Source organism: Carassius carassius, chromosome 46, assembly GCF_963082965.1.
Source record: "Carassius carassius chromosome 46, fCarCar2.1, whole genome shotgun sequence".
Classification (NCBI taxonomy): domain Eukaryota; kingdom Metazoa; phylum Chordata; class Actinopteri; order Cypriniformes; family Cyprinidae; genus Carassius; species Carassius carassius.
In genome coordinates this window covers 5,291,374-5,308,822 of record NC_081800.1, presented here as the reverse complement: position 1 = coordinate 5,308,822, position 17,449 = coordinate 5,291,374, and the positions used below count along the sequence as shown (strand labels likewise).

Here is a 17,449-nt window from a genome sequence, read left to right as displayed (position 1 = left end):
CTCGGGGGTCATTAAATACAACTTATGAATATAATTAAACTGTCATTTATTTGTATCTTATTTAACAATGCATTATAATATTTAAGTGTTATGTATTGAATTCATAATTACATTTCTTGTCCAATGTTGTTCTTGTCTGTTTTCTTGTCTTGTGTTTGTTGGATGTTGATTTTATGAATTCCTCTCTGCATTTTTAATAAGGGGAACAGATGCTACTGTTATATTTTGTTACTGCTGTTATTTTATGAAGAGTTTTGAAATATACACCACACCAGACAGATTATTGTCATACCTTTTTCATGGTGCGTCTTAATCAAGTTTATTGTCTCTCAGCCTTTGGCTGATGTTACTTCAAGCTGCATTTGTTTTTGGATCAAACATTTTGTACACTTATTGAATTTGTTTGTTTGTTTGTTTGTATACTTTATTGTCCTTTTTAAGGAAATTTGTCTTGGACTCAAGCTGCATTGATTCACAACATATACATACATACACATAAACACACACAACCAATAAAAAGCTAAAATATTAACAGCAGCAACAGTCACCTCTTTCCACCATATATGTAATAAAAAAAAAAAAAAAAATGGATCCGATTCAACATGACTACATTACTACATCTTACCATTTAACATATTAATTGATACAGGAATAAATGACTTGTTGTAACGGTTGCTCTTACACAATGGGACTCTATACCGTCTCCCTGATGGCAGAAGCTGATACATTGGAAATAAAACATGGCTTGAATCACTCACTATTGTCTGTGCATTTTTAAAAATCAACGATTCGTAAATTGATTGAAGTGATGAGTACTCTCTTACACCCATAACTTTCATTGCAATTTTTACAAGACGAGCAAGCTGTGATTTTAATTGGACCGAAAGATTGCCATACCAAGTTTGCATCCCATAATTCAAAAGACTACCTAAGACAGCGTAATAGAATAATTGCATAATTCTCTGATTTACACCAAACAGCCTAAGTCGTCTCAAAAAATATAAGCGTTGTTGAAATTTTGAACAAATGTACTCAATGTGGGCTTTCCAAGTAAATGAACGATCAATGACCACACCTAGATACTTATAGGTATCCACCTGCTCAATGATGTTATCATAGATGATTACTGGGCTATAATCACCTAATCTTTTTGGGTCTATTATCATTTCCTTCGTTTTTGATACATTTACGATAAGATGATTTACATTACACCACCACACAAAATTCTCAATTTCAGACTGATACACTAATATATCATGATCTTTGTCTAAGAGACTCAATATCACTGTGTCGTCAGAGTATTTGATAATATAATTATTCTTATTTATACTAAGACAGTCATTTGTATAAAGAGTAAACAAAAAAGGAGAGCATACGCAACCTTGAGGCGCACCAATACTAATAGATTTAACATCAGAGAGTGTATTATTTACTTTTACATATTGAGTACGATTGGTTAAAAAAGAAAAGAACCACTTAATGATAAAAGGGTTGACATTACTTTTTACAAGCTTACCCAGGAGTAACTGCGGCTGAAGCGTATTAAAAGCGGAGCTGAAATCTACAAAGAGCAGTCGTGCATAAGCATTAGAAATTTCTAGATGTCGAAGAGTCAAATGAGTGATAGTATTAACAGCATCAACAGTTATTAAAGTTGATTTCCGTAGAGCTTTAGTATGCATTTTACTAAGCTAACAGAATAATACTGTAATGAGTTGTGAAAAAGACCTTAGCTTACTTTTAAAAAAAGTGCTTATTACAGGAATCATATACTTTATGTTTTATTCAAAAATTACGATGATGTAACAATCACTATGATGCTCATTTCTCATCAAATCAGTAATGAAAAAAATAAATAGAAATCCTTTGTTTAATTCATGTTTAATGCATAAAACAGACATTGGCCATCTTGTTAATGCTCAACAGCAGCTATTTTTAAGGGTGGTTTGCCAGGTTTAGTTCAATAAAAAAATAAAAATATCGAATTTACTGTAATTACTCAAATAAAAACCGGTAGTCAAGTAAACGCCGGGCCTCTTATAGTGGCCGGGGGCGTGGTCAACATGGACAAATTAAGGCCGGTCTTAAATAAAGGCCGGGGAAGATTTGTGCAGCAGAGCCAGATAACGAACATAACGAACACTGCCGGAGTGTTTCTCGTTCTCGAGTCAAGAACCGGTTGCATCGGTTTTCGTATCACAAGTACACTGAACCGAGAACCGTTTCTGTCAGACGCGTCCGATTCGAGAACCGAGGAGCTGATGATACTGTGCATGCGTGATTCAGTGTGAAGCAGAACGACACACAGAGCGTCTGAACCGAACTGATTCTTTTGGTGATTGATTCTGTGCTAATGTTATGATCTCTGTCCACTGGAATGCTTAATTTAATATAAAGGCCTGCATCTAATAAAAGCCTGCTTCAAATAAAAGCCTGTTACCTTCTGCAGTTCAGGTAATTAAAGGCCCCGGCTTTTATTTGAGGAATTACATTCAAATGGTAATTAAAGTTACAATTTGTATGATATTTGCAGTAAAAATATCCAAAAACCACTAGGCTAGTGTTATATATTTTGTCCAGCTGATTAATAACAATATCTCTAATGTTTTTAACTACTTGTAAATCATGAGAAAATTCCATAGACCATCAAAGAAATGGACACAGCGACCCCATTGGATTCAACGGAGACAAGTGAAGTCTTTTAGAAGCACGCACTTCCTGGGGGTCGGGCGTACTGCGGAGACTGCTGCTTTCTCGTCGTCAGACCGATATCACTCCTTTCACTGGTGACTTTGTGTTTGAGGCCACAAATGTTACAAAGCTGTCATTAAGTTGAAGTTAGTGTGCTCCTTAGCACTGGGAGCTCCCTCTGCTGTCCATAAGGTGCCTCTGTGCACCAGCCATTTCAAACCCAGCCTCCAGTATTTGGGCCACGCCTCCTAATTTGCATACACTCCTCAATCCTCAAATGCCCAATCCTAAATCTTCAAATGCCCAATCCTAAATCCCCAAATCCCCAATCCTAAATGGCTAAATGATTAAATGACCAATCCTAAATACCAAATTCCCAATCCTAAATCCCCAAATGCCCAACCCTAAATACAAAATGCCTTATCCTAAATACCAAATGCCCAATCCTAAATACCAAATTAATTTTCGATTTGGATTTTAAGTTTCAAATTTAGATTTTTAGTTTTGGTTTAAGACTTTTAGTTAATAATCTGACCCAATAATTCCTCCATATGTATGTGTAACTGTGGCATACTGACAGATGTTTTGTGGAGCACAAACAGAGTTTGAGTGTGTGCAGGCGATGAGAAGCATACTAATGCTCTGCTCGTTCTCCTGGGACTCTTGTCTCACAGTGGCTCGGAGCAAACACTATCTAAATACAACTGCTCAGAGCTGGGTGCACGATACATTCTCACATGTACCTTTAAAACCAGGGCCGGCGCTACCTATGGGCGGAGTAGGCAGTTGCCTAGGGCCTCGGGCTTGGAGGCAGGGCCTCCAAATCATCCCTATATGCTTGTCCACCAATACATACAGTCGGCATCTAGTCATAGTTGGGGGCGTGGTGAGGGCGGAGTCGGCGTGGGGGAAAACACTGCGAACATTGTGTGTATTTAAATGACAAAAATGCACATATTGAGCGCTCATTCCCAGAGACACGTAGAACAATCGTAGTCTCTTTTAACTTTAATATTCATATACACTAGTCCATATCGATATTTGATTCATTTTACAGCCCTATTGTAGATGTATTCATTTAAAAATAGCCAAATTCCGTGACGTTTTCTGCCAGTTCCATTTGTGACTGGAATCCGCGATTCAATCGCTTCGCAAACACAGACGGGGTGAATTAATGAATGAAAGTGTAAAAGTTCAGACACAAATCCTAGTTTTGACGTATCATCGCGCTTTTTTAAGTGAGTATACGGAAATCCTTGGCCTTTTCTAGTGGGTATACGGCGTATCACGTAGACTACACCTCTTAGCAGACACGTTTTCATGCGAGTTTAGGTTCGACACTAGGCTAACGTTACATAGTTTTGCTTCAGGTAGAATGATAAGGCTAATTATATATGCATGCCACTTTCTGAAACAACCTTACTCAGTTTTGATAACGTTAATAATGAACACAATGTTAACGTAGCCTTCCTGTGATGAAATGCTGACTGCACACATACACATTAGTCTTGGGATTCCACAACTTCCCTTGATCATTCTCACCTCCTTTCCGGCTCTGTATGTTTATTAGGAAGGATGTAGAACTTCAATTCATAATTTGTTAGTTTATTGGAGGTACAGAAAACGACACAACAACTCTTCGGCATGATTGTCCCGTGTATTTCAATTGGCGCCCACGGGCTAAATTCACATCACGTGACGGGGCGTTCCCGGGGGCGTTCCCAGACCAACCGTCTGTATCTATCAAGAGCAGCAAAATACTAGGCTGTGTTTGTCTATTGGATATAACAATTGTCATTCACCTGTAGTAAAACCAATTAATGTCCCCATTTAAACCTGAGTCACGCCCACCCTCTGAATATTTGAATGAAGAGATTACATACCGGTTTTATGAATGAGATCCAACTTTACTACAAATAGATCTGACGGCGCCGAAACAAACGCATCCTTCAGGGGCTTCTAGCAGGCACGCAAAGAAAGTGCAGCTCTCATGCAGATAATCATCTATTTTGAAGTGATTGTAATGTATTGTAAAAAAAATAAAAATAAACTGAGCCTGACAATCAGCGTCGTTTTGGGATAGGTCATATGACGGTTATTCTGAGTTCAAAAGAGTGCGATCACCGTTGATGGACAATCGCTTCTGACAATTTGAATCTGAGCGTACAATGCAGAATTGTGTTAGAAAATAGATACGTTACGAACCGTCCGAAAGAATCTGTTCGTGGAAATGAATCGTAATTCCAGTCACTGTTTCACTGAGACGAATTCATGATGAACTGTTGATCTGAATCTTACAAAGGAGTCGGTTCTCCTCGATGGAATAGATTACACGTGTGGAATCAAATCTTGATTCCTTTACGCTTCTGAATCAAGGAATCGGTTCCTTTCCTTTGGAATCGATTTCCAGCCCTAGTCAGTCGCTGACTGTCAACAAACTAAGTTAAAGAAAAAGTAAAGAGTTTGTCAGTCAAAGAGCAAGAGCATTGTTTATTATGTTTCAAAACAGCTTCCTCAACTGTCTGTATATCTTCTAAAACGCAGATGTACACCTCATTTTTTTCGTTTTCCAATCATAAATACTGTTGCCATATTTATTGAAAATAATTTTAAGCATAAATGAACAAGCACACCCGATTACGGCCGAAGAAACGAACTAGACTTTTTATTTAGTAGTTTATTTCTATCACTTCCACTAGCAGCTGATTTGTGTATATTCATATTAAATTTATTTCTCTACAAAACATAATATGACATAGGCTATTTAGTCTATCAAAAACAAAACTGTTCATTATCCCAAATAAGGGGTTAGTGTGTTACTATAAAGAAATTACTGAACAAATTACTGAACAATTTTAAAATAATCCTGACTAATAAAAGAAAACCTGTCATTAAATGAACATTAAGCAATGAGGGGGACAAAAACATCTTTTTTTTTTTTGGTGTGTTTAACTTAATTAAAGTTATTAATATGCATATTTAAGTAAAAATATAAAAATACTTATAACAGGTTTTGTATAAATAAAATGGTTATGAATCTTTTTTGTTTCAAGTGCTTTTTAATTAATGATGTTTTATTAACAAAGTTCAGGAGGAGCATCTTCAGATAATTAAACCTTATTAAATGCGAGTGGAGCACATTCAGTTAATCAACCCAATCAACGAGATAAGAGGTATATACTGCAGACTTACCTCTGCTCACTGACAGTTTATCAGTATCCCTTCACCACCTCATCTCCTCACTTTGATTTTAATAATCTCTTATTGGATGTAAACAACACAATCCAAAATACAATGCAATCCAGTTCTAGATTATTTCTATCACAAACAGGGGTTGGTTCGGGCCAAAATTCAGAGCCCGGATCCCTCCCCCGGACAGCTCGCCAAATACGCATAATCTTTACTCTATTTAATTTGATGTGTAAGTGTGAACTCGTGAATTCTAAAAGGTGGAGGGGAGGAGGGTGTGGCAGGGGGGCCTCCAACATACATTTTGCCTAGGGCCTCCAAATGTCTAGAACCGGCCCTTTTTAAAACCAGTTGTTGAATTATTAAACCTGTAGCTGCACTAACATTTCTCTTTATCTCTGAAATAAAACTAGAGAATTGGTTAATTTCCATTCTGTAGAAATTCATCTTAAATCATCTCTATATATTATATTATTATTATTACCCATGCAACATTTACATGAAAGCTGTGGCTGTTTTGTATGTAAAAATTAACCATGCAGAACTAATATCATACCCTGTAGACAGTTTGTCAAGGGAATACATATCTACTGAAGCGCCATGAAGTGGAGCAATCCTTTCCTACTGTGGGCCTGCTGCTATGAACTTATTCAAATTAAATACAAAGTTATGTATGGAAGCCTCTTGAAAAACAAACCAATTGGATGATTTTACAGAAGGCATTGTTTGTTCAATCAGCTTTTGTTTGTATGGAGGTTCATTGTTTCATTTTGTAGTCTCTCAGCACATACACCACGAGGGAATCTAAACATCTCCACTGTTTAATCTGCATCTCTCCTCCCTCTGTATTTCTCACTATTACTCTTTGCTGTCTTAAACATTATTTTGTTTGAAAAGTAATGTACTCTTCTTAGGCAGTCAGTGATATGTTTCACACAAATAAAGGGAAATTATAAAATGGAAACCATTCTGTGAAGTCACTTGAGGTTGTCTGGTAACTGTATATTTGGAGTCTTGCATAAACCTAACATTTACCTTTTTTGCAGCAAATACAAATCTTGCATGAGTTAGTATCTTGATAATAGCGCTCCTGCTTACCGGAGAGATTTGAATAAATTAGTTGATTATAATAGTGTTTGGCAACCTAGGCTTGTTGAAAAAACCTGCCTCTACCTACATTTTTACAAACCACCAGAAATTCACGCAGATACAATTCACTGCATTTTCTGCTGAAGTGAACTCTAGTGGCAGTAAAACACCAACATCTTTTGTTCATATTCTCAAAAAAATATTATTACAGGGGAGGATTATTTATTAACAAACATATGCATGATTTTCTGGCATAGTTAACTTGCTTGGTTGCGCACCTGGTGCATTATTGCATTTTAGATGAGGAGCGCTCAGGTACCACTCCATTGAATGTTATGATACTTGACAGCTCAAAGGCTTGTAGAAGCAAGGTAGAAGCAAGGTAAAATAGCATGGTTGCTCCAGCAAATGCCTTTTTATTTCCAGATTGCTTTTGTTACCAATATTATTTAGGGTTAGGGTAGGGATTAGTGTAGGTGGTACATTATTGTTAGGCATTATAGTTTTAGTGTTTAAGCACCACTTACCATTTTATTTCAGCAATACATACAATAACCAATGTTGTAAAATATTACCCCATTCATCTGTTTTGGATAAAACTGAACATACTGTTAACACTTACTGGACATTTCACTTTGAAAGTGCTGTTAAAAAGCAATGTAATATCATTTTGCACAAATTAAGCTAAAAGCATCTTTTTCCTATAAGCCTAGGTTGGTTTTTGCCTTTAGGGTCTTGACTCTCAAAAATGACTCTTTTGTAAGTTTAAACTTTTATTTTATTTCTATATTTTTACTTTTATTTTTTTTTGGATTGCATTAATATATTTACATTGACATTCTTGCTCATTTACCATTTTGAATGATTTTTAAGGAGGTTCATAACTTATTGCAAATAGATCATCTGTATTGCAGTCCTTTGACTTGACCTCTGATCCTCTCATTTATCCTGTACATACCCGCATGTCTGATACACCTGTAGGTGCACATACTGATGAGGTGAAGGATGAACTCACTGTTCACACTCATTTCCATATTGAGTAGATCTTGATCCCTTCCCTGACGATTAATTCTACTGGGATTAATTAGACACACATAGTGCTAAACCCTCATTAACACGTTCCTGTGATATGATCTGCTACAAATGTGCCGTCTGCATACAGGTGTGTGTGTGTGTGTGTGTGTGTGTGCTCAGAGGTCTGGGGAATTCCTTACACCTAAATTATGCAAAAGGATGAAACGGCTCCAAGTTGACTTTTATGTTTTCTAAGAAGATTTGAGCTGCAGAAGTCACACAACAGTGATAGGGTGTTGTGGATGATTGCTATGCAGTGCTAATAATTTCTGAGTGTTTTAGCATGTTTCTCTACTGTTGCTGTTGCCAATATTCTGATATGACTTTCAATGTCATTTTGTCGTTTATTATCTGTCAGGCTGAAATTGTAAAGTCTAAGGTATTCTTTGTTTTTTTTCATGTACGTTAGGGTGTGCATGCAGTGTGCAACTGAAATTTCCTCAACAGTAGCTGTATACTGTATGAGCACAGACAGATCTGAATATTTGTTCACAGTCAAAATAAATAAATAAATAAATAAATTATGAGTAGGGTTGGGCGTCGATTTGGTTTTTTACGATACAGGTGCCATTTCGATACTTTTAAAACGGTACCGGTGCCTAAACAGTGCCAGAACCGATATAAAAAAAACCTATTGATAACATTAAAGAACATTACAAAATATTTAAAATAAATCCATAGCTTTCACACCCTCATTGGATGCTCTCATTTCCCAAGTTGTGCTTCCCTTACTCTAAGGCTAATAAATGTATTTCATGATCTGGGTCATTATTTAATACAAAAGCACACATAATGTTTCTACAGTATCTCTGTCAATCACTCTGATATTTAGTTAAGATGAGTGCTGTCTGTCACTGCCTTTAATCAGTTCTGTGAATTACTGTATGTACAGTGCTGCGTAAAATCTTGGGCACATTAGTATTTTTAGTTTCATCGTCTCAGTTTAATCTGTTTCTTCATGCAATCACAGACAGATTCGATGATGGTGAGATCAGATCTCTGTGTGGAGAACTGTTGTCTGTTGTCTGACACAGTGTCTGGTCTGTGTTTCCCTGGGTGTCCACTAGTGGTCTCACTTCCCCATATAGTCACCCCACTGCAGGCACTACATTTCCCACAAGCCTTTGTCCGATTCATCACTGTTAATTGCACTCATCTGTTCCCACTTTCATCATTTTCACCTGTCGATATATAGCCTGTGTGTTTCTATCAGTTTCATGTAGCCCTTGGTTTATGTCACCCTGCTTTTTCGTGTTCCCTAGTGTTTTTCGTGTTTCTTGTTTTGGACTTCCTTTCTGATATTGACCTTTTGCCTGATTGGATTATGATTTTGGATTCCCCTATTAAAACACTGCAACTGGATCTCTCTGTTTGTGTGTGCGTTCGTTACATTGTCAGACTGTTTGTGCATTAAAAAAATGTGTGTGATGAGCGGTGAACGGATTGTCCGGAGTCCACTCGTGCTGCTCCGCCGCGGTCTGCAGATTGAAGAGCGCGCTGAAAGACGGAGAGGAGACAAGTCTGCCGCCGTTTTCACATGAAATTTAAGAGTACTGACTCTGAGGCGATCGCAAATTTGTGTACAGTCTATGGAGCTAAATGGTATGACCCTGCTAAAAAAAGCTGAGAGTAGGAAGAGCAGCGATAACCTCCTTATGGTGAACAGAACCAACATAAATGTGGCAGATATCGTAAATGTGCTTAATGACAATTTAATATCACAAAATAATTCTGGATAAAGGAGTCTGACTCAACAAGGAATATCAGAAAGTCAATTCCCGAATGTGGAAAAAGGAGGAGCTGGGGATGTAGGAGGGCAATTAGCTCCTGAGCAAAGCAATAACCTGCTGAATAATACTGAATGGACCTTATATAGGTAAGTAGGTGTCATATTCCTATAGGTAGATGTGGCTCAGCTGCAAGATGATGCAAGCTTGACTGACATGACCTGCCAGAGCTAACGTTACGCTTGATTTGTGCTAAAGGTCCCTATATACTTCAAGCTTATTTAATGAACAACCAGGTGTGACATCATTTATGACAAAATCTATCCAAAACAAGGTATGTTTGGAGTTTATATCAGGAGTTAGAGACAGCTTGCCAAAGTAAACTTTCTGGAAAAGTTTGCTGCAGGCCTGTAAAAATGCCTTCAAACTAACATAATCCATGGCGATTATATAACAGGTTAGGTGTGGCTCTCAGGCTCGGCCTTCTTTGACAAAGCAAATCCTCTCTGGTTTATTTCTTCTGCTCAGTCTGTCAAGGTCAAATGTCCATGAGAAACATCATGAACATGCTGGAAAACACTGACACTGTTTTGCATGTTTAATACTGTAAAAATGCTTGCTTTAAAGCAATCTATTGTATAAAGTGCTATATAAATAAATGTGACCGTGCTATATAAATAAATGTAAACAAATGAGACATGACTTGACTGTACTGCCAAATGGCAGAGCTAGTCCAAATATATCCACATTGTTATGATAAGATGCTTTCTTAACTGTTTTCTCACTGCTGTCATGTATGTTCTTTGCTATTGAGAGAAAAGTGCAGCAAGCCTCAATACAAACAATAGTAAATTTAATGCTTGATTTAGCAAAAACCACTAAGGGGTGAAGGTTTTCTGGTCAGCATGGCCCAATAAGCCCCTGGGTTGGTAGACTAGGAATGTGCCCAAATAGTGAATCCGAATTCAGAAAGGCACGGAAAATGAATAATGCGTTCTACGGAGCACCTAAAGGGACATGGTTAGCCGCTTGCTAGCAGTTGCCTGTTACATTACAATACATACCATTTCACTTACCACAAAAACAGAGTAAGGAAAGATGACTGATAGGATGATGGTGAATGATTTGCAGATCCTGAGCACCACTGACAAACATCTAATCTTGTGAACTGTGTGGTAAGTAGTGCCGCTCCGTAGTAGAGTAGGCTACGTGTGATCATGAATCTCGAAAGTTAAAGTAAAAAGCAAATGCGCATTCATAAGTGATTTCAATGTCCCGCATGTTAAAAACGTCTCCCTGATGCTCGCAATTTATATACAAGATAATTACCCAACTATATAATTGTGAAAAAGAGAAAGCACTGAAATATATTTTTCTCCTATATCTCATATTTATTCCCTTTAGGGTTGCCGTAGTACTCGTCATTACCTTTCTGAATACTGTATTTGGATCTGGGCACATCCCTAGTAGATACCATAACTACTGGTTTTGAAAAGCATTTTTTTCTCTCATTGAAGGCCATTCATAACTAGCATTTATTTGTATTATTATTATTATTATTTTTGTTTAATTTTATTATATAGTATAGATTTCCTGTGGCTGTAAAATCATTGTACACATGGTACTTACAGATTAGGAAGTTTTGTGTCCCGTAAGTAGTAAAGACAGCAGATTTCAAATGAAATATTAATGGAGGCTCCTGCAATGGTTCAGCAACTGCCTCTGAGAAGAATGGGAATGCTAACGCGTGGCTTTCTCCTGCTATTCCACAACTCTTGTTGCTGGTAAAAGATTAATGTAACTTTAAAGAAAACCCTTTTGATAGGCCTAGAGAGAAGACGAGATGTGAGGATACGTCTGGCACGACGAGACAGACAGAAAGAAAGAAAGGGTGTGGCCAAGAGGAGGTGCGGAGCTATGTGTGTGTGTTCGATGGAAGCAGAGTGATTCTTTGATCTTTTGAAGTAATTATTTGTGCCATATGTTCATTAATACTAAAGCACTACACATTAAAAACCAGTGTAAGACCACTCATTCTGCTTGCTTAATGAGTCTGGTTGCCATAGTTACAGCATCCCATTGCAATGCACCTCAAAGATAGAGAGGGGGGGGGGGGCGCTCAGAATGATTGATAGGGTGCTGGATAGCACGAGTGTTTATTCTGCGGTTGGAAGCTACACATGTGCCTCAGTATATTGAGAAAAACTGAACCCCCACATCAGATAAACATACTCTCCTGCTTTGAGGGGATTTGTGTGTGGATCTCTTCTATTATGTGTCTGTTATCATATCTGCAATGTGGAAATGGCTTTGTGGCACACACTGGAAAAACAGCAAGGTCACGTTTGGAGAGTCAAAATGGATTTTGTATGATGGTAAAATATAATTTGAATTTAGAGTAAATGCATTTTATAACCCATAATTCTTTGAACACTTAATTTTTTTTTTTATTTGGCTAATCGTTATTTATTTATATTTTTGTATTTATTTTATTTTTTTTTTTGTGCTCTACACAAGCTTAACATAATGAGAGGCTTATGTCTGGGGTCGGTCTTTTCTCTCTTATAATTACACTACCGTACAAAAGACTATGGACAGTGAGTTTTTATTTTATTTTATGAAATTAACCCTTTAATTCAGCAAGGAATCATTAAATTGATCAAAAGTGACTAAATCATTTCTACTTCTATTTTAGAATGCTTTAAATCCTGTTCTTTTGGAATTTCCAAGCATAAAATAATAACTTGTATCACAGATTCCACACAAATATTTATTTTTGTTGGTTGATGCTGGTTTTCGAAGCTCTTTAACTTGGTTGAGGTTAAAGAGCACAAGATTTCTGTGACTGGATGGACTAAAGAGAATTAAGTCGACTAATTAAGTTTAATTTGCAGGGTCTTTTAGCAATGTGCATCTCAGGAAAGGCTGTAAAAGACATTGGAAGCAGCAAGAGACTTGGACGGCATGTTTTGGTGAAAACTGCTTGGATGGTTTTATTTCTGAGAATAAGTGAATAATCTGTGTGTGTGTGTGTGTGTGTGTGTGTGTGTATGTGTGTGTGTTAAATTATTTTACAGTGCTTAAAAGGAAGCACTATATTGAAATTCCTCTTCTCCAAAGTGCACTTAATTCAACTCAAACTACTTAACATTTGCATGTTCACATTTAACTTTAACACCATTCATAATCTAACTAATAGCAAAGATGCCATTGTAATATTTGCATACTGAATGGTCGTATTTCTTGAATTATTATTTTTTTATTGCATCTGTTTATAGATACAGCTGCTTTAAATACGGTCACAGCTATTTTTTGCTGTGTAGCAAGCACTGATATTTCATCAGTTAACTGAGAATCTAGTCTGTCATGCAGTTATATCTTCTCTATCAGTGTTTTTTGCTCAGTCTCTGCGAGTTGTGGAGACATTGAGAGTTATCATGTTGATATTTGATCATGTATCATTTCTTTGACAAGTCAAAAGTCCAACAAACGTTGAATCTGGAAATTGCGGTGAGATGAAACTGAGGTGAAACTCAACAGAGACTGTGAGCGTTACCGTCAGGCACTGCCCTGGAGGGTCCCGTCGGGTCCTGAGGAGCCACTAAGGTCCACCAATTCACTCCTGCTTTGTGATGCGTAGAAATCAATTACTGTCGTCATATGAGGGCAACCATCTAAAGAAAAAGCTATCTATCTATCCTTCATCTCTCCATCTGATTCCAACAGTAATGGAGTCCAAACAGCTCTTTGTTGTAATGTATTCTTCTCATTCTTATCCTGTCATCAGCCTCATGTCTTGTTGACATGACATTCTCTTGCTTTTCAGTTTTTTTTAGGGGTCCATGGTTTAAGCAGAAGCCTGAATAGTGAGTGACCTGGAATATGTGTCATTTGCTGCATTTTTTGGGGTATTTTTAAGTTCAGTCTAAATAAAGCAATTCATCTAATAAGGCATGTTATTTATCTTACTGTGAAAATTCATATACAGTATATGATTTTTTTTCAGCATGATTTTTAAGATTCAGCTGTTGTCAATTGGATGGTGGCAGATCTTTTTGCGAGCTTGCAGCCAATTGTAAGAAAGGGATGTGGTTTAACTGCATTAAAAGATTGGAGAAGTCATGTATACTTCATTACAGAGCGGTTGACATTTTGATTAACAAAAAAAAAAAGAGAAAAAATAATATACTGTATATGGATGAATTTTCACAATAACATAAATAACATGCCTTATTAGATGAATTGCCTTATTAAGACTGAACTTAGCAGATTGCAAGGCAAGATTAATTTATATATATATATATATTGTGACGAGTCAGGTGTGCCCCTGTGCCCCTATATATATATATATATAAGGGGTTTTTATCTATTTTTGGTAATTGGTAGAGTTATGTTTTATTGCCTGTAAAGTATGAATAATAAATGTTTGTACCTTTAAATACAAGTTTTCTTCTTTTTTTTTGTGGGTTAATTTGTAAACTGTTTACCTCAAGACTAGTTATTTGTACATGTAAGTGGGGTCAATTTGTGGTCTTTTTAAAATTGCTCAATTACCACACCATGATGGCAAAGATTTTATTTTTTCTCATGTAACTCTTGTAAGTCTGCACTGAGAGAGAAAAGCTTTATTCATGCGGGACTAGTTTCTCCAGTGAAGGTCACAAACATCATTTGTGATTTCAATCTCGTCTGAATTGAACATGACTGTGTTTTGCTTACAAAACCTCTGAAGTAAAAAAATCACAGCAAATTGCTCCTTTTAACCTAGCTGACGTCTCGAAAGAATGTCTGCAATTATGGTGTTGCATTTTTCACAACACTCTTCCTCATTTATTTTGACCTTTGTCGAATGTCTAAGGCTAATTTCCTTTTCTCTTCGCCAGATGCAGGTCCATTATGGATTTAGACCTTTTTGCCAATTTTCTAAGAAAAATACCTATGAGTTCTAGTACTGCATATTCCTCAGAACAGCCACAATAATAGCAGCATCAGATATAAAAAAATCATTTCCCTATAATCTATATATAGATATACATACACACACACACACACACACACACACACACACACACACACACAAATACACATTTAAAAATATGTGTAGTTGTTTTTGTTGAGATAAAACAGTACCCCCCTCCCCCCAATTAAATAAATTGCAATCAATAATCTGTATGCATAAATAATTATGATGTTATTGATTCCATAGTTGCACCCCCTCTCTCTCTGTGCAGCTTGTAAGCGCTAAAGGTTGGGTTGTTCTGCTAATTGGCTTTCAAGTTCAAGTTCAAGTCTGCTTTAATGTCACCCCACTGGTGGTCTCTTATCAACAAGATTTTCTAGCTATGATACATGCAAGCTGCCATCTCACCCATAAATTGTATGTAAATTGTCTGTATGTAACAATACATTTTTCATTTAAAAGTACTCCGCAACATAATCATTTATAAGTATGTGCATGAATTGCAGATCAGAAAACATGTTATATACAGTATCAATGGCTTTCCTGGTCACCCCAATGATTCAAAAGTTCATTGCTTGTCTTTATTGTGAATTTTTTACTAGCCAAGTTAAATATTTAAAAGCCCAGGACAGTTGTAAATCAAAGCCACGGATACCTTTTTGAAGTTTTGTGAAAATTAAATGTTTTGATTGGCATAAGTGTCTTGATGCCCGCAGGAAGCTGGACTAAATAAGCTCATTAAATCTTATTAAACTAAGACAAACAAACCCAAAACAAGCCGTTTGCTGCAAACACTGGCAGAGAAGCCAAACCTGTGGGGACGTGATTATGAGAGAGACATGAGAGACTGCAAACATCAGACTAAAGGCTGTTCATGGGTGTTGCTTGCGATGGAACCAGGAGGCCTTGCTAAAAGTTCTTAACGTAAATATGCATATAATGATAATGTTGCTAACAATTAATTTGTAGGTTTACTATAGAAAAGCTGAAATGTGTTTAAAAGTGTGACTGACTGAAGTGATTGGCTCGGTCTGACTCCCCCAACGTCAAATGTCAAGTTATGCCCATGAGCCTGCACACATCAAAACAACATCCGGAGTGGAAAAGTATATTATTATTCAGTCTTTTTGCCATAGTTTTTAATTTTCATGCTAAACGCTTGTGTTGATGTGAACAGGCCTTACAGTAGATTGTGTTTGCCCTCCGCAGAACTTGCCGTGATGCTAAGGTGTTGTTGTGCCTTGTGTAAAAGATATATACTTTACAATTTACAATTAAATTAAAAGGTATTACAGTTTAAATTTATATTACATATATAATATTTGTATAAAAATGCTGAATGTACTGACAATCATTTATGATGAGCTAAAATATACTTTGCATTTCTAATGAAACTTGTAATTTATTTAAATATATTGTAATTAGACATGTGATTTGAAATAGACAATAAGTGCACATTTAATGCACACATTGATACAATTAGGTACACTTCCTTTTTCACAGTGGCTGTGTTTCCAGGGCTTTGCTATGCAGTTGCTAAGTGGTTTTTTTATTTTTATTTTTTTTATTATTTTTTTAGCATGTTACAGGTTTGGTTACGCACAGGTCACACAGGTCACCTGTTGTTTCACAGCCGAAAAAGAAACACAACAACAACAATCTACCGGAGACCACAACAACAACAACAGATGCCCTGTATGACAGGTATAAGAGATATCAGGAACTCTAGATTAATCAAGTATAAAAGACATTGTTACTGATCATAGCTTCTGGACAGAAATACAGCAGACAATAGACAAAGATGTTTATTAAATGGAGTATAGCTTGAGATGTGTAGGAATGTCTGTATTTATGTAGCACCGTGGTCCTGTGAGGCACGACATTTCGTCCCAGTATATGTACTGTACACACACGTTTCGGAATGACAATGAAGCTCAACTTGAACTTAACTTGAACATACTTTAACCCTACAACAATTAGATGTTAACATTTTATAGATGTTAACTGTTGGTAATATCAGCTCATTTTACTGCTGAATATGCATTTAAACTTAAATGTCGAATTTTATAGGCTTTAATTGGCTCCCCCCATGCCCTACCCCCTTGGTCACCTTCAAAATTTCAATTTGATGATCCGGCCCTCAAATTAAGCTAATTGAATAGCCTTGATTTAAATCCGTGTTTATTAGCAAAAGCTAAGCAAAAAATCTGATCAAAGAAAAGAGTGGGAGAAAAGAATATAAGTGAAATGTATATCAGGCCATTCAGAGCAAGTTTCAAGTTTTGGACAGATATGAAATGGCTTTAGGTTGATTTCTTACCTGGAACATGACCCTGTACTGCTCCTCGGGCTTCTGCACCAGGCACATGTTACACCCCATCCTGACGTCTGAACCCTGACACCTTCAGGCCACGAACCTTCTCAGATCACCTACTCAGAGCAATGTGCTTCTTCAGCCAAGCAGCATATCCCAGATCCCCAGTGACAGCTGGGCTAAGTCCAATGAGTTCAGTGAATGTATTTGGGTCTTCAGTAGGAGAACTGTTTAGTTCAAAGCAGTTCTGGTTCAGAGACACATGCACAAATATTTCTCATGGCTTCCTGCTTTTAAAACAGTCCATTTCATCGTACCTAACTAAAAAACTCTTCTGTACAAGAAGTCCAAACTCTCATTTCTCAAGTCTATTGGGGAGTGTGAAAACTAATTAATTCCAGTATG

At 36.8% G+C, this 17,449-nt stretch overlaps 1 protein-coding gene across 1 annotated transcript in view; it reads right to left on the bottom strand.

Annotated features, from left to right (window-relative positions):
* Nucleotides 1–17,159, bottom strand: part of LOC132129627 (PDZ domain-containing protein 4-like) — a 30,790-nt gene extending 13,631 nt beyond the window's left edge. The window contains exon 1 of the mRNA XM_059541266.1: nt 17,051–17,159. Within this exon, the coding sequence (XP_059397249.1) occupies nt 17,051–17,110 (60 nt within the window). The 5' untranslated portion in view covers nt 17,111–17,159. The remainder of the gene's footprint in view (nt 1–17,050) is intronic.
* Between the last annotated feature and the right edge of the window lie 290 nt (nt 17,160–17,449).